Source organism: Hyperolius riggenbachi, chromosome 10 (genome assembly GCF_040937935.1).
Source record: "Hyperolius riggenbachi isolate aHypRig1 chromosome 10, aHypRig1.pri, whole genome shotgun sequence".
Classification (NCBI taxonomy): domain Eukaryota; kingdom Metazoa; phylum Chordata; class Amphibia; order Anura; family Hyperoliidae; genus Hyperolius; species Hyperolius riggenbachi.
The window spans coordinates 214,739,629-214,761,155 of NC_090655.1; the positions used below are offsets into that span (position 1 = coordinate 214,739,629).

General features: G+C 50.4%; 1 protein-coding gene across 1 annotated transcript; it reads left to right on the forward strand.

Moving 5' to 3' along the window:
- Positions 1-3,380: 3,380 nt before the first annotated feature.
- Positions 3,381-4,075, forward strand: LOC137536304 (histone H4). The gene has a single exon (XM_068258440.1). The coding sequence runs from the start codon at positions 3,387-3,389 to the stop codon at positions 3,696-3,698; it is 312 nt and encodes a 103-aa protein (XP_068114541.1). The 5' UTR covers positions 3,381-3,386; the 3' UTR covers positions 3,699-4,075.
- Positions 4,076-21,527: the final 17,452 nt, after the last annotated feature.

Here is a 21,527-nt window from a genome sequence, read left to right on the forward strand (position 1 = left end):
AATTTGCAATCCGGAATTCGGAATTCCGGCAAAATCGGAATCGGAATGAATTGACCAATCAGGAGATGCGGAATGAGTTGACCAATCATAATCAGCGGAGAGTTACTGCGCTAAAATAACGGTTTCAACATTTTTTTTATCCAAATTTACAAAATACAAATCAACTTTATTAACAATAGATATTTCAAATGAGCGATTGAGTGTTTCCTCCTAAATTTACGGAAGTCCGTTTAAAAATTCGGAAAGTGCACGTGGCGGAATACCGCGGAATTCCGCGGAATGTAGCGGAATTCCACCGGAATGTAGCAGAAGCGGAATTTCGGTAGTGGCGGTATGCGGAATTACCGCGGAATCGGAAATTGGCTCTTCCGACCATGCCTGATGGTGACGTGGACCCTTTCACCAACCGCGTGCTCCAGCCCTCGCTCCACATTGGCCATGACAAAGCGGTGCAGTGCAGGCATGACCTGGCGGGCAAAGAAGTGTCTGCTGGGGAGCTGCTAGTCTGGGGCTGCACAAGCAAGCAGCGCACACATGTCGCTCCCCTCCTGCCCGAGCGTGTACGGCAGGAGTTGGGAGCACATGGCCCGTGCCAGCAAGCCGTTCAGCTGCCACACGCAACGGCTGCTGGGAGGCAGAGCCCTAACCACCCCCTGGAAGGACTCGCTCAAAAGGCTCTGGGGTCGCCTTTTGCTAGCACGGGAATCAGCGGAGACAGCAGAGAAGGCCACTGAGGACTGGCTGCCAGAACAGGCCTCAGTGTCGGCGGCAGGAGTTGCAGAGGGGGGAGGAGCAGTGCGTTTCCGCACTCCTGCTGGTGGTGCTGGAGGAGCAGGAGGGCAGGTGGCTGCTGTTGCTGCTGCTGCTGCTGAAGGCTGTGCAGTGATGGGTGTGGTGCCACTGCCAGCACCAGATGCCTTAAGCCTCTGGAACTCCTCATGCTGGTGGTAATGTTTAGCAGCAAGATGGTTGATGAGAGAGCTGGTGCTGAACTTTAAGGGGTCTGAACCTCTGCTCAACTTCCGCTGACAGTGGTTGCAAGTGGCGTACTTGCTGTAAACTGTGGGCATGGAGAAAAATTGCCAGATTGGTGACAAGAAAACCCCCCCTACGGCCTGGAGCCGTTGCTGCCTGTCTCCCTGTGGTGGTTGGAGGGGGGGGGGGGGGACGGCGGCTTGGGTGCGGCTGGTGGTGGTACTGGCAGATGCAGCTGCTGCTGCTGAGCCTGAGACACCAGCAGGCTGTGGGACCTGCCTACTGCTGCCAATGCTTGCAATGATGCGCCTCCTTGCAAGGCCCACAAGTGCATCCTCCTCCTCCTCCTCAGAGCTGCTGATGATGACATCCCCAGGTGCTGGTGGTGGCACCCAGTCTTTGTCTGTCACCCTGTCATCATCATCATCATCATCATCCCCTCCTGAAACATGTCCTGCTGGGATGATGACCCCCCAAACTCCTCTCCTGATGCATGGATGGGCTGCTTGACTGTCGCCACAGTCTTGCTGTCCAATCCCTCCTCCCCCAAAGTGCCCATCAGCATCTCCTCCTCAAAATCGCCAACAACAGCAGACAATTGACTCATGATGCCTGGGGTCAAAAGACTGCTGAATGACAGATCGTCAACTGACGGTGAACTGGCCTCCTCCCCCGGCCCTGCTGGGCGGCTGCTGCGAACAGGGGTGGTGGTGGTGGTGAGGGTGGAGGCCTCGGATGCAGAGCTGATGGCGGGCTGCTCATCCTCCGTCATCAGTTGCACCACAGTGGCTGCATCCTTTTCCTCAATGGGACGTTTCCGACCCGGCTGGAGGAAAATAGGAGCAGGTACTACACGCTGCTGCGGCTGTGTCTCTGCAGCGTGAGTTGCTGATGCTCCTGCTGGGCGCCCAAGGCATCCACGGCCAGTGGCTATAGGCGGAATGTTAGCCACTGACGCAGCTGCTGCTGCTGCGGAACTGTGCATGGTGGCGCGGCTTGCCACAATGCTGCTCCCTCTCCTCCTGATTCCCTTGCTGCCCTTCCCCTTGCCCAAACCGCGCTGGCTGCCACTTCCAGACATCTTAGATGTTTTGGGCGTAAACAAAAAAGTTTTTTAAAAGGGCGGGTGAAAAAGTGGGGAACTTTAATGGAGTGGGTTGGTGGGTGAGGTGACACTAATCACTAAGTGATTAGATCGCTAAGTGATTACTAGTACAGTACAAATACAAAATACAATAATCAGTAATCAGTAAGTGTGAACAGTGAACAGTGAGTGTGTCCCCTAGTACACTAACTAGAAAATACAATAATCAGTAGTAATCAGATTCAGTAGAAGGAAATAGAGTGTGTGTACACTACAGACAGTGCACACACACACACACACACACACACACACACACACACACACACACACACACACACACACACACACACACACACACACACACACACACACACACACACACACACACACACACACACACACACACACACACACACACACACACACACACACACACACACACACACACACACACACACACACACACACACACACACACACACACACACACACACACACACACACACGAGCTAGCCTATGAACAGTGACTGAGTGTCCCTAGTACAGTAAGTACAACTAGAAAATACAATAATCAGATTTAGTAGTAACTAATCAGATGATTCAGTAGAAGGGAATACTGCTCCCTGCAATGCCAGCTCAGAGTTCAGCCATAAGAGATATGCAGGATTGAGTTTATGTCGTAACAATGTAATTTACTACAAGGGAACAAATAGATCATCTGGAGGAGACAAAGAGATCATTTAGTACAGCTGTCATAACATGCCCAGTGTGAGATAAACAGGACAGGAATGCATTAGGAGTGATATTTATGTTGGCTTCTGAGGAGAGAAAACCAATTACCGAATATAATCACTGGTCTCTCTGTACGCAGCGCTGCCAAACGTCAAGATATAGTAAAAGTAGAGCGACCAGACCCCGTAAGAAATTAAAAGGATAACAGCAACATTATGATATTCTATTCCTGGAGGGACAAATAGATCGTCATTTAGCAGCACAGCTGTTACATTATGCCCAGTGTGAGGGGAAACATGCCGGAGAGCCTATGCAGAAGTGTTACTTGTGATGCTTTGTGAGCTGACAGAGCACATTACTGCCAATATAAGCCCTGACCTGTAGGGAGCGCTGCTGCTAAATGTCAGAAATGTAACATTGTATGTAATATTAAAAGTAGAGGAAGCAGAACAACTACAAAGTAGACGTATAATGACTAACCCGCCCTTGGCTCCTCCCCCTCTGCGCAGTCTCCTGTCAGGTCCGCTCAGCCTGTATAAGAGGAGGGGAGGCGGCAGCGCACAGTATTGTGTATCTCCAGCAGAGAAGAAGCATCATGTCTGGCAGAGGAAAGGGCGGCAAAGGTCTCGGGAAAGGAGGCGCCAAGCGGCACAGGAAGGTGCTCCGGGACAACATCCAGGGCATCACTAAGCCCGCCATCCGCCGCCTGGCCCGCAGAGGGGGTGTCAAGCGTATCTCCGGCCTCATCTATGAGGAGACTCGCGGAGTGCTGAAGGTTTTCCTGGAGAATGTCATCCGCGATGCCGTCACCTACACCGAGCACGCCAAGAGGAAGACCGTCACCGCCATGGATGTGGTGTACGCCCTGAAACGCCAGGGGCGCACCCTCTACGGCTTCGGCGGCTAAACTACCCTGACTCCATCCCGACTACACAAAAACAAACGGCCCTTCTCAGGGCCACCCACCACCTCTATAGAAGCGCTCTGCAGTACTACCGCTAGAAGTATTGACCTATTACCTGACAGCTGAGGCACGCCGCTGCCAGGGGAACCGGAGGACGCCGCATTTAAAGGCACAGCTTCACCGCCATAGTAGGTCCGATGCTACTATAGCTGCCTGCACACCACACCTCGAGGCCATCAGATGCTGCTGCTGCTGCCTCCATACTCCCCCAGTTAACCATCCTGGAGTCTTCTGCCTGTAACTTATATCTTCCCAGGGGCTAGGCCACTTGCACTCCATCAAGCAGCCCTCCAAGCTACAGATCCAGCATGGGACTACCCCTAAGATGTGATGTTCGGATCTTTTCAATGATCTGGATGATTCGAATCGGATCATTGAAAAGATCTTGATCTTTGATCCGAATCTGGGATCATTTTACAAGGGAAGAATTCGGGGGTGAGATGACTAACAGGACAGGAGAAGGGGAGGGGGGTGGACACACAGAGAAGGGGAGAAGATGGGCAGGGAGTGGACAGAGAAGGGAGGAGGGACGAGCAGAAATGTTTGTTTGCACGTAATACCCACTTGCTGCAATCATGCTTTACATGTCACCTATATGTTCATCTGTATACTCCCAACTCCCATTCCCCAAAGCATTCCCAGAAGTGAAGTGCAGCTGTATAGAGCAGTGCAGGAGGATCATATTGCTCAGCAATTACAGTGCCTGCCCTTTTCTAGCCCAGCCTGCTGCCTGTAACGTTACTGAGCTGTGCCAAAAGTTTCCAATGTGTTCACTGTGCTCAACTACGGAACAAGACAGCCTATAATGAGCAGCACATTTCAGCAAGTATGTGTGCTCTACACATATCTGGCAGTGGCACCGATGTCTCCTCTCTCTCATCTACCTGTGGCTGTGCAAGGCTGCCTCCCCTTTAACAGAGCGATCCATCTCTGCTCTGCTTCCAGGACCCCGCTGAGAGGGGGGCGTGTTGCTCCTGGCCCCGCCCCATTTGCGATCCGAATCACTCATTTTGATGATTCGGATCTAAGATCCGAATCGTTCATAATCCGGACAACACTACTAGCCCTAGCCGTGGGTCTGACGCGGCCCTAGCCCTGCAGGGAAGTTGTGTAAGCTGCATTGGAGAAATGGCTTTACCGACAACGCACCGACTTCAGCCACTTCGACACCTAGCACTATCCCTAACTTTGGGTACCAATCTCTGCAGTGGACAAAGCCAGCCAGTGAGACACAAATGGACACTAACCGACCAGGTTGTGCCGCAATCCTAAGGGGACTCTATCACTGTCCTTTCCACTTTCCTCTCTCCTCTCTGTCTCTCTCCTAGGGTTAGACTGGGGGGCATCTGATTCAAAGTATCGCTGCAAAGCATTTTGAGTGCCATGGACGGCAGCGGATTACCCCCCTAGTCCTTTACCTGGGGTTATCTCTCTCTTTCTTCCTTATTCTTTCTTTTTTAGATATCCCTTCTCTCTTTCTCTATCCACTCTTTACCAGGGCACATTGCGGGACATCTGGAACTGCTGCGGAGCGAGCACCGCCGGTAGATGTGGCTGCTCCCCTCACACAGCACTCCAGACTTCCCCACGCGTCCTTCACTATAGTTATTATGTGCTGTATGTATATATAAGTATATGCTTACTTTGTTCCATACTGTACCTGATTGGATGTTTTAAGGCAGGGGTCTCAAACTCACGGGCCATTTGCGGCCCTCGATACAATATTTTATCCGCCGGCATTTCCTGGAAGGGGCAGAGCTTTCAACTTCAGCTCTGCCCCTCTTGACGTCAATCGCAGCGCATCGCTGCTTCTCCCCGCCTCTCTCTGTGAAGGAAGAGTGAGAGGGCCAGAGGGGCAGGCAGAGGCGGTGATGCACTGCGATTGTGAAATCCTTTATGCGGCCCAGCCTCATCCTGACTTTGCCTCCTGCGGCCCCCAGGTAAATTGCGTTTGAGACCCCTGTTTTAAGGATTGCATGTATGTGTTTGTACCATCTCCGACCCTGTATGAGCCAAAAACAATTCCGGGTACAACCCCCATTGTACTTTGCAAAATAAATGATTCTGATTCTGTATGTGAGGTCAGTATGACACATCTGGGGATACAATAGGTATGGTTCACAAAGCGTTGTGATCGTCTTGGTTTTCACTTTATCTAGGTTACATTTGAAAGCTTCCAAAGAGCAATCTAAAATGTAATTAAAGTAAGAAAAGTAACATTGAAGGTAGCTAGGAACCACTTCCTATAAGTGATTATCTTGCTTGTAAATATACTGAAAGGTTGTTACTAAAAAAAAAAAAAAAAAATCGGGTTAGAAGTCATTTTATTTGAAGTTTTGAGAATAGAGCCCATTGTAACCGTATGGCCCCGGTACTCCCACTTGCCTGAACGCTTTGGCAGCTTGTGCTTGGCGCACGGCAGATACAAACACGTAAATGTAAATCGTGCAGCAGTTAGATGTGAGCTTAGTATGTATCCATCTGAGGAAACAAAGTTTCACCCACATTCTCAGGACCACCCACTGCCTCTATAGAAAGCGCTATGGTAGTACTTTGTGCATCCATGTTATATTGTTTGTTACATTAATTTCCGTTATAGTATCGGGGACTACAGTCGTTTTTCAGACCACAGGTTTAATGTTCACCACACGGTGGCAGCACTTTATTGTACAAGGATCCTTCTCCTTGTACAATAAAGTGCTGCCACCGTTGAGAAGTTCATATACACTGTAGCAGGAACTGAGATTTAATACATTATACATCGGGAAGGAGGGAGTATATTGAGTAGTTTCTGTACACTGTAGCAGTAGCTGAGATTTGATACATTATTATACATAGGGAAGGAGCGAGTATTGAGCAGTTTCTGTACACTGTAGCAGTAGGTGAGATTTGATACATTATTATACATAGGGAAGGAGGGAGTATTGAGCAGTTTCTGTACACTGTAGCAGTAGGTGAGATTTGATACAGTGTATAGAAACTGCTCAATACTCCCTCCTTCCCTATGTATAATAATGTAGCAGTAGGTGAGATTTGATACATTATTATACATAGGGAAGGAGGAAGTATTGAGCAGTTTCTGTACACTGTAGCAGTAGCTGAGATTTGATACATTGGGCTCTTTTCACAAAACCATGTGCGGTAACTTTTTTGGGTGAAAAATTACCTCCAGTGATAATTCACTAAAAATAGTGAAAATAGTGAGTATTCACTAAAAATGTACCAAGTGTGATAAATGTTTGATAAAAGTGCAGTAAAACAGTCAGTAATATGTACGGAAATAAAGGTTTTTTTGACCACTGTAGGGCAGCCCATATGCTTGTCACCCATTACACAGAGACGACCCAGGAAAGCCTGTCACATTTAGGCTACTTGCACACTAAGACGTTGCGTTAGGTGCCACGTTAAGGTCGCATAACGTGCACCTAACGCGACGCCTGGTGCTCTTCTATGTGGACGTCAGAGTGAGCCGCGTTGTGCAGCTCACTCTGGCGTCCGTGATGCCTTGATGCGTACTCTTGTGCGGTCCCGCCGGCCAATCACCGCACAGAGCGTCAGCTTCAGGAAGTAAACACTGCACGTCACAACGTGCAGTGAATATTAATTAGCCATGTGCCTGGCCGCTCTCCGCTCCTCCCCAACATGACTGCGCATGTGCAGACAGTCTAACGTGGCTTAAGCCGCTCTAACGCCGTAGCATGCTGCACTTTCAGGAGAACGTGCAGCGTTACATGTAACGCAACGTGGGCTGTGTGAACAGCCCACTTGTGTTACATTGCTGTGCGTTGGGGGAGCGTTACAGGCGCACTAGCGCGCGCGTGTAACGTCCCTGTGTGTAAGCAGCCTTAAAGTGGGACCTCAACTCTTGCGCAGGACAGAATGAAAACATATAAATGCACCCTGTATGTATTTAATTTAGCCTGTCTAATTCCCCCTCATCTGTGAATAATCACAATTGTAATTTGAGAAATTGCCCTTTACTACAGGTAAAGTAACCCCCCATTTATTGCACAGGTAGCCAGAGGAGGCCCCCCATTTAAAGTATAGGTAGCTAGATGACCCCCAGTTAGGATAGGTAAACACATGATCCCCATTTATCATATATAGCCATATGATTCCCTATGAGAGTCTGCAGCAGCTTTGCCTTCTCTAATTAATGCAGGCACACAAGTGAGTCCAAAGCCTGACGCTGCCTGCCTTTTATAAGGGGGGGGGGGGGGGGGGGGGAGTGGCTCCAATTGGGAGTGTAGCCTAATTGGCTACAATGTGCCTGCTGCTGACTGTGATGTAGAGGGTCAAAGTTGACCCTCATGATTAACTATGGGGGCGAACCGAACTTCCGGAAAAGTTTGCGGTTCTCCGCAATCGTGAACCCCGGAAGTACGCCGGGAACCATTCGCCAGCGAACCGTTCGGGCCATCTCTAGTGAACAGTGGAAGTTGGCATAATACTGTCTGCCGGTGAACAATTCGTGACATCTCTAGTGTTCACAATTCAAAATGATCTAGGCAAGAAGAGATTAGAACTCAAATCACAGACAGACAGCTCATGTGCAGTGTGCACCTGTGAAAGAGGTACATCTGGTGCTTCCATATACCCCATAGGACAAACCACAAAGCAGGATATGTTTTAGGGAGCTTTATTTGACATTAGTTTAAAAGTGACAAGTGTGAAAGATATTTAACTATAGGTAAGTAAACAGTCAAAGGAAAACTTTATTCTAAAACCCCAATAATAGCTTTGTGAGATAAATTTCCAGAGTAGAATGAATTTTAGAACACTTCTATGGATATAGACTGTCTTGGCTTCTTCTGTCTTTTCACACAATCCCAGGCAAATTCATTGTGCCAGGCTCTCCTTTGCAACATCCTTCTTCTCATGCTCGCGCTTCTTCTCATGCACATGCATATACACGTGCGTGCAAGGCTAACCACAACTTCATCGGTTTTTCAAGGAGCATAATAACTTATGGCGTTATGCGTTACACCTGCCTTGACCTTTGCTTATGATCTCAATTATGTTCTGATCGGTGCCTGGCCTGCCCTGACCTTTGGCCTGGTATCACTTTATTGATTGACTGCATTGCAGCTTCTTCTGTTCTCCCTGGTCAACGTTGGGGTAGTCCCGGCGGTCATTACCTGGTAGACACCAGGCAGCAAAGTAGTCTGTCATCCCGTAGGGGTAGCAGCCCATCATGCCTTGTGGAGTGCTCTAGTGAAGACACATAACCATTTTTAGACCCCATGGGCTTGATTCACTAAGACAAATAGCACGCCTTATCAAAGTTTTCACGCCTTATCAGAGTAGCATAGCGAGCGCTACAAACCCCCAGGGGCTCAGGGCAGGACAAGTGGAGCTCTCGTCATTGCCAATTAGCAGGCATAAGTTTGCAATGCTACTTTGATAAGGCGTGGTAACTTTAATAAGGCGAAGGGCTCTGCCTTTGAAACAGGAGACCAGAGTTTGAATCTCGGCTCTGTCTGTTCAGTAAGCCAGCACCTATTCAGTAGGAGACCTTGGGCAAGTCTCCCTAACACTGCTACTGCCTATAGAGCGCGTCCTAGTGGCTGCAGCTCTGGCGCTTTGAGTCCGCCAGGAGAAAAGCGCGATATGAATGTTCTGTGTTTGTTTATTTGTCTTAGTGACTCAAGCCCCATGTCTTGGAAGAGTCCACGCTAATTGCTAGTGCTTCATCATCAGGTCCTCCTGCCTTGCATCACAAGCCTAACACAGTGAAGAAAATTGGGGTTGTTGGTTTTTGCTAGGGATGGGACGACGAATCCGATGAATCCACAAATCCCTCAAATATTGGGGAATATTCGAGATTCATGAATTCGAATCCCGATGCCATTTTTCATTTTCCGAAACCCGCCGAATCCCGACGCTGCATCGCCGCACATCCACGGCTCCCCCCGCTCTCTCTCGTCCTCCTCCGACCCCCCCGCGCCTCCTCCCCCCCCCCCCCCCCACGCCCGCATAATTAGCATCAACTCATTATCCAGAGCGGATACTGGGCAACTATACCACGGATCGCACAATTCTTATGTGCAGAATTTGTTAGCTTCGAGAATCGAAAGGTTCGAGATATTCGAGAACCTTTTGAAATTCGGATCCGGATTTGGATTTGAAGAAATTGTGGATTCGTCCCATCCCTAGTTTTGGCACTACAGAGTCGGTGATGGTGCAGTAAACATACAGTGGTACAGTAAGCCAGTTCTTATGCATCCAGTGAATACAGTACATTTACAGGTTAAGCATGGATGAAGAGATACAGAGAGATGTACCAACAAGGAGAAGGACAAGGCTGGTAATCCGCTGCCATCTGTGGCACTCAAACATTTTGCAGTGATACTTGAATTGGATCCCGTGGTCTGTCCTTGGAGAAGAGAGAGTACTGTACATTACACAAGGAAAGGCCTAGGTCCTGATGTCCAGTTGGCTGACTGGCCTGGATGGTGATCCGAGGTGGCTGGCAATGGTGAACCTGCCGTCACTGGATGCGAGGGGGAGGCCTGTTTCCCTTTAACATCCAATTTGTTGCAGAGCAGTGGGTCCATGTAGGGAGGGCTGCAATGTCCTTGCTGGCATGCAGTAGCAGTGGTGGCCTGACAGGGAAGAGGGATGGTACGTATCCGGTAGCCTGGCTCCTCTGGGCAGCAGCTGGCAATCAGTGATGCTCGGATACCCCTTTTTATTATTCGAGTTAGGTCGAATTCGAATAGTAAATTATTCGAGTTCGGTCGAATATTCGAGTCGAATATTTTTTACTATTCGATTCGACCTCGAAATTCGAGCTCACTATTCGAGTCGGTATTTGAGCTCATTATTCAAGCTGACTATTCAAATTGGCCTTAAATAGCTTCCAACACTTGTTTTGGGGGTGAATGATGCAAGAAACATCTTTTTTTCCAAGTAACAACAGCAAGTGATTATGTGGGGATGTTCCTTTAAAAAAAAAAAAAGTGGAAAGAGAAGTTGTGTCCAAAATTCTGTTCAGTACTGTATACTTCTTCTTCTTCTTCTTCTATATCTTCTTCTTCTTCTATATCTTCTTCTTCTTCTTCTTCTTCTTCTTCTTCTTCTTCTTTTTCTTCTTCTTCTTCTATATCTTGGCAGAGTGGCAGCAGAAGGTAAATCTGTGTACCCTGGCAGTGGGGAACACAGACAGACAGCAGCAGCAGCAGGAGGAATGGAGGAGTAGTGTGAGTGTGGCAGCAGGTAGGCAGCGTGACATAATAGCCCTGGTACCTAGCGGTGATACCAGGGCTGTAAATAAACACAACAGGAGGTCCCAGACAGCGGTCGTGCAGCCCACATCGTGTCCAATACACAACTGGGACAACACAGATTTCAACCCGGGCACCTCTGAAAAATTGAACCTTTTTTTTTTTAATTTTTTTTTTTTTTTTTTTACAGCAAATTACACATATAGCTATTGTTGGATGTAATAGCTGGTGACAGAGTGGCAGCAGAAGGTAAATCTGTGTACCCTGGCAGTGGGAAACACAGATAGACAGCAGAAGGGCAGTACACAGCAGCCCACTGTAGGTGTAAAATGTGTGGCTACAGGCGACGTAATAGTCAAACTGAACCAGGCTGGCTTAGTAGTGAGCAGGAGCCAGGAGGTGGTAAAGGGTGGTAAGGCATATTAACGATGGTTCCGGCAGCCAGTTCATGTCCCCCTCTCGCCGACAACTAGAGATGAGCGTAATGACCTAATTACGATTTCGCGAAATTTCGCGTAATTAGTGTAATTACGATTATGGCCGTAAGTACATAATCGTAATGAAGAAGGATTTCGCGAAATTTCGCGTAAGCGTAATTTTCGCGTAATTTTCGCATTACAATGGTTATTTGTTTAAACGCATTAAACGCTACCGTAATTTCGCGTTAAACCGTAACGCTCCATATAATATAAAAAAGCCGCCGACTTTAAGGGTTAATAGCAAAGCCCCCTTAAATGCTAAGAGCCTCAAATTTGGAGAATATATTAAGGAGATCAGGAGGAATAAGAGGAAAAAAATTTTTTTCAAAAAGACCTTATAGTTTTTGAGAAAATCGATGTTAAAGTTTCAAAGTAAAAATGTATACATTTAAAAACCCGCCGACTTTAACGGTTAATAGCAAAGCCTGCTTAAAGTTTAGGAACACCAAATTCCCAGGGTATATTAAGGGGATCAGTGGGAATAAGAGGAAAATTTTTTTTTTCAAAAAGACCTTATAGTTTTTGAGAAAATCGATTTTTAAGTTTCAAGGGCAAAAATGTCTTTTAAATGCGGAAAATGTCAGTTTTTTTTGCACAGGTAACAATAGTGTATTATTTTCATAGATTCCCCCAAGTGGGAAGAGTTTTACTTACTTCGTTCTGAGTGTGGGAAATATAAAAAAAAAAATGACGTGGGGTCCCCCCTCCCAGACCTCTTTAACCCCTTGTCCCCCATGCAGGCTGGGATAGCCAGAATGCGGAGCACCGGCCGCGTGGGGCTCCGCACCCTGACTATACCAGCCCGCATGGTCCATGGATTGGGGGGTCTCGGAAGGGGAGGGGCAGCCAAGCTTTCCCCCCCTCTCCGAGCCCTTGTCCAATCCAAGGACAAGGGGCTCTTCTCCACCTCCGATGGGCGGTGGAGGTGGAGGCCGCGATTTCCTGGGTGGGGGGGTTCATGGTGGAATCTGGGAGTCCCCTTTAAAAAGGGGTCCCCCAGATGCCCACCCCCCCTCCCAGGAGAAATGAGTATAGAGGTACTTGTACCCCTTACCCATTTCCTTTAAGAGTTAAAAGTAAATAAACACACAAACACATAGAAAAAGTATTTTAATTGAACAAAAAACATAACCACGAAAAAAGTCCTTTAATATTCTTAATTAACCATTAATACTTACCTGTCCCTTTAAATAAATGATCCCACGCAATATCCTCGGAAATGTTCTATCAGTTACAATGTAACAAAGTTATTACAATGTAACAACTTTGTTACATTGTAACTACGCCGCACCCGACGTCACTCACCGCCGCCGCCGCCGCCGCCGCATCTGTGCTGCAGGACCCGACAGAGCTCTGAGCTATAGCTCAGAGCTCTCGAAAGCATCTTTGTATTTGGGCTCCAAGGAGCCCCATTGGTCCTTAGCAGACCAATGGGGTTCCTTCTGATTTGAAGGAACCCCATTGGTCTGCTAAGGACCAATGGGGCTCCTTGGAGCCCAAATACAAAGATGCTTCTCAGAGCTCTGAGCTATATAGCTCAGAGCTCTGTCGGGTCCTTGCAGGACGCTAAGTCCCCGCCGGCTCCCGCTGTCCACCCCGCCCACATCTGTCACCCACATGTCACCCACATGTGGGTGACATGTGGGTGACATGTGGGAGAGGCGGGGAGGGCAGCGGGAGCTGCGGGGACTTAGCGTCCTGCAAGGACCCGACAGAGCTCTGAGCTATATAGCTCAGAGCTCTGAGAAGCATCTTTGTATTTGGGCTCCAAGGAGCCCCATTGGTCCTTAGCAGACCAATGGGGTTCCTTCAAATCAGAAGGAACCCCATTGGTCTGCTAAGGTCCAATGGGGCTCCTTGGAGCCCAAATACAAAGATGCTTTCGAGAGCTCTGAGCTATAGCTCAGAGCTCTGTCGGGTCCTGCAGCACAGACGCGGCGGCGGCGGTGAGTGACGTCGGGTGCGGCATAGTTACAATGTAACAAAGTTGTTACATTGTAATAACTTTGTTACATTGTAACTGATAGAACATTTCCGAGGATAATGCGTGGGATCATTTATTTAAAGGGACAGGTAAGTATTAATGGTTAATTAAGAATATTAAAGGACTTTTTTCTTGGTTATGTTTTTTGTTCAATTAAAATACTTTTTCTATGTGTTTGTGTGTTTATTTACTTTTAACTCTTAAAGGAAATGGGTAAGGGGTACAAGTACCTCTATACTCATTTCTCCTGGGAGGGGGGGGTGGGCATCTGGGGGACCCCTTTTTAAAGGGGACTCCCAGATTCCACCATGAACCCCCCACCCAGGAAATCGCGGCCTCCACCTCCACCGCCCATCGGAGGTGGAGAAGAGCCCCTTGTCCTTGCATTGGACAAGGGCTCGGAGGGGGAGGGGAAAGCTTGGCTGCCCCTCCCCTTCCGAGACCCCCCAATCCATGGACCATGCGGGCTGGTATAGTCAGGGTGCGGAGCCCCACGCGGCCGGTGCTCCGCATTCTGGCTATCCCAGCCTGCATGGGGGACAAGGGGTTAAAGAGGTCTGGGAGGGGGTCCCCACGTCGTTTTTTTTTTATATTTCCCACACTCAGAACGAAGTAAGTAAAACTCTTCCCACTTGGGGGAATCTATGAAAATAATACACTATTGTTACCTGTGCAAAAAAAACTGACATTTTCCGCATTTAAAAGACATTTTTGCCCTTGAAACTTAAAAATCGATTTTCTCAAAAACTATAAGGTCTTCTTGAAAAAAAAATTTGTCCTCTTATTCCCACTGATCCCCTTAATATACCCTAGGAATTTGGTGTTCCTAAACTTTAAGCAGGCTTTGCTATTAACCGTTAAAGTCGGCGGGTTTTTAAATGTATACATTTTTACTTTGAAACTTTAACATCGATTTTCTCAAAAACTATAAGGTCTTTTTGAAAAAATATTTTTTCCTCTTATTCCTCCTGATCTCCTTAATATATTCTCCAAATTTGAGGCTCTTAGCATTTAAGGGGGCTTTGCTATTAACCCTTAAAGTCGGCGGCTTTTTTATATTATACGGAGCGTTACGGTTTAACGCGAAATTACGGTAGCGTTTAATGCGAAATTACGGCATGAACGAAACGCGAAATTTCGCGTTGAAAATTACGCTTACGGTATTTTCAATTACGATTTTAATGGCAATTTCGCTACGCTAATTTCGCATCGTAATCGCAAATTTCGCATGCGTAATTATAGTAATGCGAAATTACGAAAATTTCAGCTCAACTCTACCGACAACAGGGTCCAGGAACTCGCCTTCCACCCACGCCTGGTTCATCTTGAGAAACGTCAGTCTGTCCACAGACTTGTGAGACAGACGTGAGCGTTTCTCGGTGACCACGCCACCAGCTGCACTGAAGCAGCGCTCGGACAGCACGCTGGAAGGGGGACAGGACAGCACTTCCAGGGCATACTGCGCCAGCTCGCTCCAGATCTCCAGGCGCTTGACCCAATACTCCATGGGATCAACAGGGGCATCACTGTCAAGCCCGCTGTAGGACCCCATGTAGTCAGCCACCATGTGGGTCAGGCGCTGGCTGTGACCGGAGGAGGATGCTGCTGCATGCACCTCCTCTCTAGTCACTGCTGGAGCCTCTACAGTCCTGTAGAGCTCGTTGCTGAGAGACAGCAGGTCTGTGGGGCGCTAGCTGCTGGATGCAGGCACCTGCTGCTGCCTCTGTGCTGGCTGGACAGTGGGGGTGGAAGGCTGGGGGAAGGCTTCCTCCAAGCGCTCAACAAGGGCCTGCTGCAAGCTCCTTATTTGTTGCGCTGGGTCTCCTCCTGTAGGAGGCAGGAACTGGCTCAACTTCCCCTTGAGGCGCGGGTCCAACATCATGCTGATCCAGATGTCCTCCCTCTGCTTCATCTGGATCACCCTGGGGTCCCTGCGCAGGCACGTCAGCATGTGCGCTGCCATTTTTTTTTTTTTTTACAGCAAATTACACATATAGCTATTGTTGGATGTAATAGCTGGTGGCAGAGTGGCAGCAGAAGGTAAATCTGTGTACCCTGGCAGTGGGAAACACAGATAGACAGCAGAAGGGCAGTACACAGCAGCCCACTGTAGGTGTAAAATGTGTGGCTACAGGCGACGTAATAGTCAAACTGAACCAGGCTGGCTTAGTAGTGAGCAGGAGCCAGGAGGTGGTAAAGGGTGGTAAGGCATATTAACGATGGTTCTGGCAGCCAGTTCATGTCCCCCTCTCGCCGACAACAGGGTCCAGGAACTCGCCTTCCACCCACGCCTGGTTCATCTTGAGAAACGTCAGTCTGTCCACAGACTTGTGAGACAGACGTGAGCGTTTCTCGGTGACCACGCCACCAGCTGCACTGAAGCAGCGCTCGGACAGCACGCTGGAAGGGGGACAGGACAGCACTTCCAGGGCATACTGCGCCAGCTCGCTCCAGATCTCCAGGCGCTTGACCCAATACTCCATGGGATCAACAGGGGCATCACTGTCAAGCCCGCTGTAGGACCCCATGTAGTCAGCCACCATGCGGGTCAGGCGCTGGCTGTGACCGGAGGAGGATGCTGCTGCATGCACCTCCTCTCTAGTCACTGCTGGAGCCTCTACAGTCCTGTAGAGCTCGTTGCTGAGAGACAGCAGGTCTGTGGGGCGCTAGCTGCTGGATGCAGGCACCTGCTGCTGCCTCTGTGCTGGCTGGACAGTGGGGGTGGAAGGCTGGGGGAAGGCTTCCTCCAAGCGCTCAACAAGGGCCTGCTGCAAGCTCCTTATTTGTTGCGCTGGGTCTCCTCCTGTAGGAGGCAGGAACTGGCTCAACTTCCCCTTGAGGCGCGGGTCCAACATCATGCTGATCCAGATGTCCTCCCTCTGCTTCATCTGGATCACCCTGGGGTCCCTGCGCAGGCACGTCAGCATGTGCGCTGCCATTGGGAAGAGGTGGGCCACGTGTGCTGGCACATCGACGGCAGTGCTGTCCTCATCCTCCTCCTCTGCCGCCTCATCCTCTCTCCACCCCCTCACTAACTCAGCTGCACTGTGCTGATCCCCCTCATCAGCAGCAAGGTCAGGGACCTCCACCAAGTCCTCCTCCTCCTCCTCCCCCTCAGAGGTGGACTGTGCAGCTGCATGCCGCTCCTGCTGGGCCAAGGCTGCCACTCCCTGTTCCAGCAAAGCATCGAGGGCCCTGTTCAGCAGACAAACCAGGGGCACCCACTCGCACACCATAGCATGGTCCCTGCTCACCATGTTGGTGGCCTGCAGAAAGGGAGCCAGCACTAAGCACACCTGCTGCATGTGCCCCCAGTCGTCATCGGGGACGATGGACGGGATGTTGCTGGTCTTGTCCCTTTTCTGAGCGGCGGACACAGTGGCCAGGGCAAGGTACTAGTTGACAGCGTGCTTCTGTTCAACCAGACGCTCCAACATCGCCAGGGTGGAGTTCCAGCGAGTTGGAACGTCAAGGATCAGCCGATGGCATGGCAGCTCCAGCTCCTTTTGCACGTCTTCCAGGCTCGCAGAGGCTGCAGGCGAGCACCGGAAGTGACGCACAACATTCCTTGCCGTTTCCAGCAGTTCACCCATCCCCTGGTAGGTGCGCAAGAACTTCTGCACCACCAGGTTCAGCACGTGGGCAAGACAGGGGATGTGGGTCAGGTTTCCCCTGTCGATTGCGGCAACCAGATTGGCCCCATTGTCGACCACCACCTCTCCGACTCTGGGGGTCAGCCAAATCCTCTCCTGCTCCTGGAGTTTGGCCAACACATGGGTTGCCGTCAGTTTGGTCTTCCCAAGGCTGACCAACTGCAGCAGCGCTTGGCAGTGGCGTGGCTTCACGCTGCTGCTGAGGCGGGGGGTTTGGCCAGGTGTGCCGGAGGATGGCAGAGGATCGGAGGAACCTGCTGCAGTTCCCCTGACCCTGCGGGGTGGCACCACCCACTGTGTTGCTGCTGCTGCTGTGCCCGCTGCTGCTCTCCCATCCTCACCCCCTTCCACCAAGCTGTCCCAGTGAACAGTGAAGGACAGGTAGCGGCCTGTCCCGAAGCGGCTGCTCCAGGAGTCCATGGTGACCAGGCATGGGCTTCCGAATTCCGCGGAAGTTAAAATTCCGAAATTCCGCCGGAATTGGGGTTTCCGCATGGTTCCGTGGAATTCGGAATTTGCAATCCGGAATTCGGAATTTGCAATCCGGAATTCGGAATTCCGGCAAAATCGGAATCGGAATGAATTGACCAATCAGGAGATGCGGAATGAGTTGACCAATCATAATCAGCGGAGAGTTACTGCGCTAAAATAACGGTTTCAACATTTTTTTTATCCAAATTTACAAAATACAAATCAACTTTATTAACAATAGATATTTCAAATGAGCGATTGAGTGTTTCCTCCTAAATTTACGGAAGTCCGTTTAAAAATTCGGAAAGTGCACGTGGCGGAATACCGCGGAATTCCGCGGAATGTAGCGGAATTCCACCGGAATGTAGCGGAAGCGGAATTTCGGTAGTGGCGGTATGCGGAATTACCGCGGAATCGGAAATTGGCTCTTCCGACCATGCCTGATGGTGACGTGGACCCTTTCACCAACCGCGTGCTCCAGCCCTCGCTCCACATTGGCCATGACAAAGCGGTGCAGTGCAGGCATGACCTGGCGGGCAAAGAAGTGTCTGCTGGGGAGCTGCTAGTCTGGGGCTGCACAAGCAAGCAGCGCACACATGTCGCTCCCCTCCTGCCCGAGCGTGTACGGCAGGAGTTGGGAGCACATGGCCCGTGCCAGCAAGCCGTTCAGCTGCCACACGCAACGGCTGCTGGGAGGCAGAGCCCTAACCACCCCCTGGAAGGACTCGCTCAAAAGGCTCTGGCGTCGCCTTTTGCTAGCACGGGAATCAGCGGAGACAGCAGAGAAGGCCACTGAGGACTGGCTGCCAGAACAGGCCTCAGTGTCGGCGGCAGGAGTTGCAGAGGGGGGAGGAGCAGTGCGTTTCCGCACTCCTGCTGGTGGTGCTGGAGGAGCAGGAGGGCAGGTGGCTGCTGTTGCTGCTGCTGCTGCTGAAGGCTGTGCAGTGATGGGTGTGGTGCCACTGCCAGCACCAGATGCCTTAAGCCTCTGGAACTCCTCATGCTGGTGGTAATGTTTAGCAGCAAGATGGTTGATGAGAGAGCTGGTGCTGAACTTTAAGGGGTCTGAACCTCTGCTCAACTTCCGCTGACAGTGGTTGCAAGTGGCGTACTTGCTGTAAACTGTGGGCATGGAGAAAAATTGCCAGATTGGTGACAAGAAAACCCCCCTACGGCCTGGAGCCGTTGCTGCCTGTCTCCCTGTGGTGGTTGGGGGGGGGGGGGGGGGACGGCGGCTTGGGTGCGGCTGGTGGTGGTACTGGCAGATGCAGCTGCTGCTGCTGAGCCTGAGACACCAGCAGGCTGTGGGACCTGACTACTGCTGCCAATGCTTGCAATGATGCGCCTCCTTGCAAGGCCCACAAGTGCATCCTCCTCCTCCTCCTCAGAGCTGCTGATGATGACATCCCCAGGTGCTGGTGGTGGCACCCAGTCTTTGTCTGTCACCCTGTCATCATCATCATCATCATCATCCCCTCCTGAAACATGTCCTGCTGGGATGATGACCCCCCAAACTCCTCTCCTGATGCATGGATGGGCTGCTTGACTGTAGTGTTGGGCGAACAGTGTTCGCCACTGTTCGGGTTCTGCAGAACATCACCCTGTTCGGGTGATGTTCGCGTTCGGCCGAACACCTGATGGTGTTCGGCCTTTTAAGTTCGGGTTCGCCCCGAACTTCTAATGGCCGCCGAACAGGGCCGAACAGGGCCCCTGTTCGGCCGAACAGGGCCCTGTTCGGCCGAATACTGCCCCCCTATGGGGTCGCAGGCATAAGGGGGGAGCATGTCCCGATCGCGGGGGGGGTCGGAAATTCCCCCCACCCCCTCCGCTAGCGCTCCCCCCTCTGCCCGCTTCCCCATTCAAAAGTTTAAGCAAAGTACCTGTAGTGGATGGCCTGGCAGTGGGCGGCACTGTGGAGTGAGGAGGAGGAGTCCGGAGAGTGACGAGTTGAGGGAGGCCGGGCAGCGGGCGGTTCAGCGGAAGTACCCTTGTGGTACTTCCGCCCTTTCTCTGACCTCACGCCCGCTGCCCGGCCTCCCTCAACTCGTCACTCTCCGGACTCCTCCTCTTCACTCCACAGTGCCGCCCACTGCCAGGCCATCCACTACAGGTACTTTGCTTAAACTTTTGAATGGGGAAGCGGGCAGAGGGGGGAGCGCTAGCGGAGGGGGTGGGGGGAATTTCCGACCCCCCCCGCGATCGGGGCATGCTCCCCCCTTATGCCTGCGACCCCATATGGCCCCCAAAAGCTGGATGTTCGGAAAGTTCGGGGTTCGGCCCGAACATGCCGAACATCTCGGCCATGTTCGGCGAACTTTCCCGAACCCGAACATCCAGGTGTTCGCCCATCACTACTTGACTGTCGCCACAGTCTTGCTGTCCAATCCCTCCTCCCCCAAAGTGCCCATCAGCATCTCCTCCTCAAAATCGCCAACAACAGCAGACAATTGACTCATGATGCCTGGGGTCAAAAGACTGCTGAATGACAGATCGTCAACTGACGGTGAACTGGCCTCCTCCCCCGGCCCTGCTGGGCGGCTGCTGCGAACAGGGGTGGTGGTGGTGGTGAGGGTGGAGGCCTCGGATGCAGAGCTGATGGCGGGCTGCTCATCCTCCGTCATCAGTTGCACCACAGTGGCTGCATCCTTTTCCTCAATGGGACGTTTCCGACCCGGCTGGAGGAAAATAGGAGCAGGTACTACACGCTGCTGCGGCTGTGTCTCTGCAGCGTGAGTTGCTGATGCTCCTGCTGGGCGCCCAAGGCATCCACGGCCAGTGGCTATAGGCGGAATGTTAGCCACTGACGCAGCTGCTGCTGCTGCGGAACTGTGCATGGTGGCGCGGCTTGCCACAATGCTGCTCCCTCTCCTCCTGATTCCCTTGCTGCCCTTCCCCTTGCCCAAACCGCGCTGGCTGCCACTTCCAGACATCTTAGATGTTTTGGGCGTAAACAAAAAAGTTTTTTAAAAGGGCGGGTGAAAAAGTGGGGAACTTTAATTAGGGATGCTCATTCGGATTCCGCGGAAATGCAATTTCCGAAATTCCGATCGGAAATTGCATTTCCGCATCGAAATCCGGAAATCGGTAATGCAAGTGCCGTAGGCGGATTTCCGCCGGAAATCGCGGAAATTTCCGCCGGAAATCGCGGAAATTCCACCCGACTTTAACATCGATTTTCTCAAAAACTATAAGGTCTTTTTGAAAACTTTTTTTTGCATCGTGTTGACAAGATTCGGTTTAATAAACGCTGAAAATTTGGTGTTTCTAGGACTTAAGGGGGATTTTCTATTAACCGCTAAAGTAGGCAGATTTTTACTGTTATGTAAAATGCAGAAAATCTGCATCTGCCAATTTTCTGCATTTTACATTACAGTAAAAATCTGCCGACTTTAGCAGTTAATAGCAAAGCCCCCGTAAGTCCTAGAAACACCAAATTTTCAGGGTTTATTAAACAGAACCTTCTGAGCAAGATGCAAAAAAAAGTTTTCAAAAAGACCTTATAGTTTTTGAGAAAATCGATGTTAAAGTTGGGCGGAATTTCCGCGATTTCCGGCGGAAATTCCGCCTTGGAATGCGGAAATTGGTAGCGGAAAGCGGAATCGGTAATCGGTACATGACGGAATGCGGAATTTCCGCGGAATCGGAATTTGGCATTCCGACCAGGTCGGAATGCCAAATTCCGATTCCGCGGAAATTCCGCATTCCGTCATGTACCGATTACCGATTCCGCTTTCCGCTACCAATTTCCGCATTCCAAGGCGGAATTTCCGCCGGAAATCGCGGAAATTCCGCCCAACTTTAACATCGATTTTCTCAAAAACTATAAGGTCTTTTTGAAAACTTTTTTTTGCATCTTGCTCAGAAGGTTCTGTTTAATAAACCCTGAAAATTTGGTGTTTCTAGGACTTACGGGGGCTTTGCTATTAACTGCTAAAGTCGGCAGATTTTTACTGTAATGT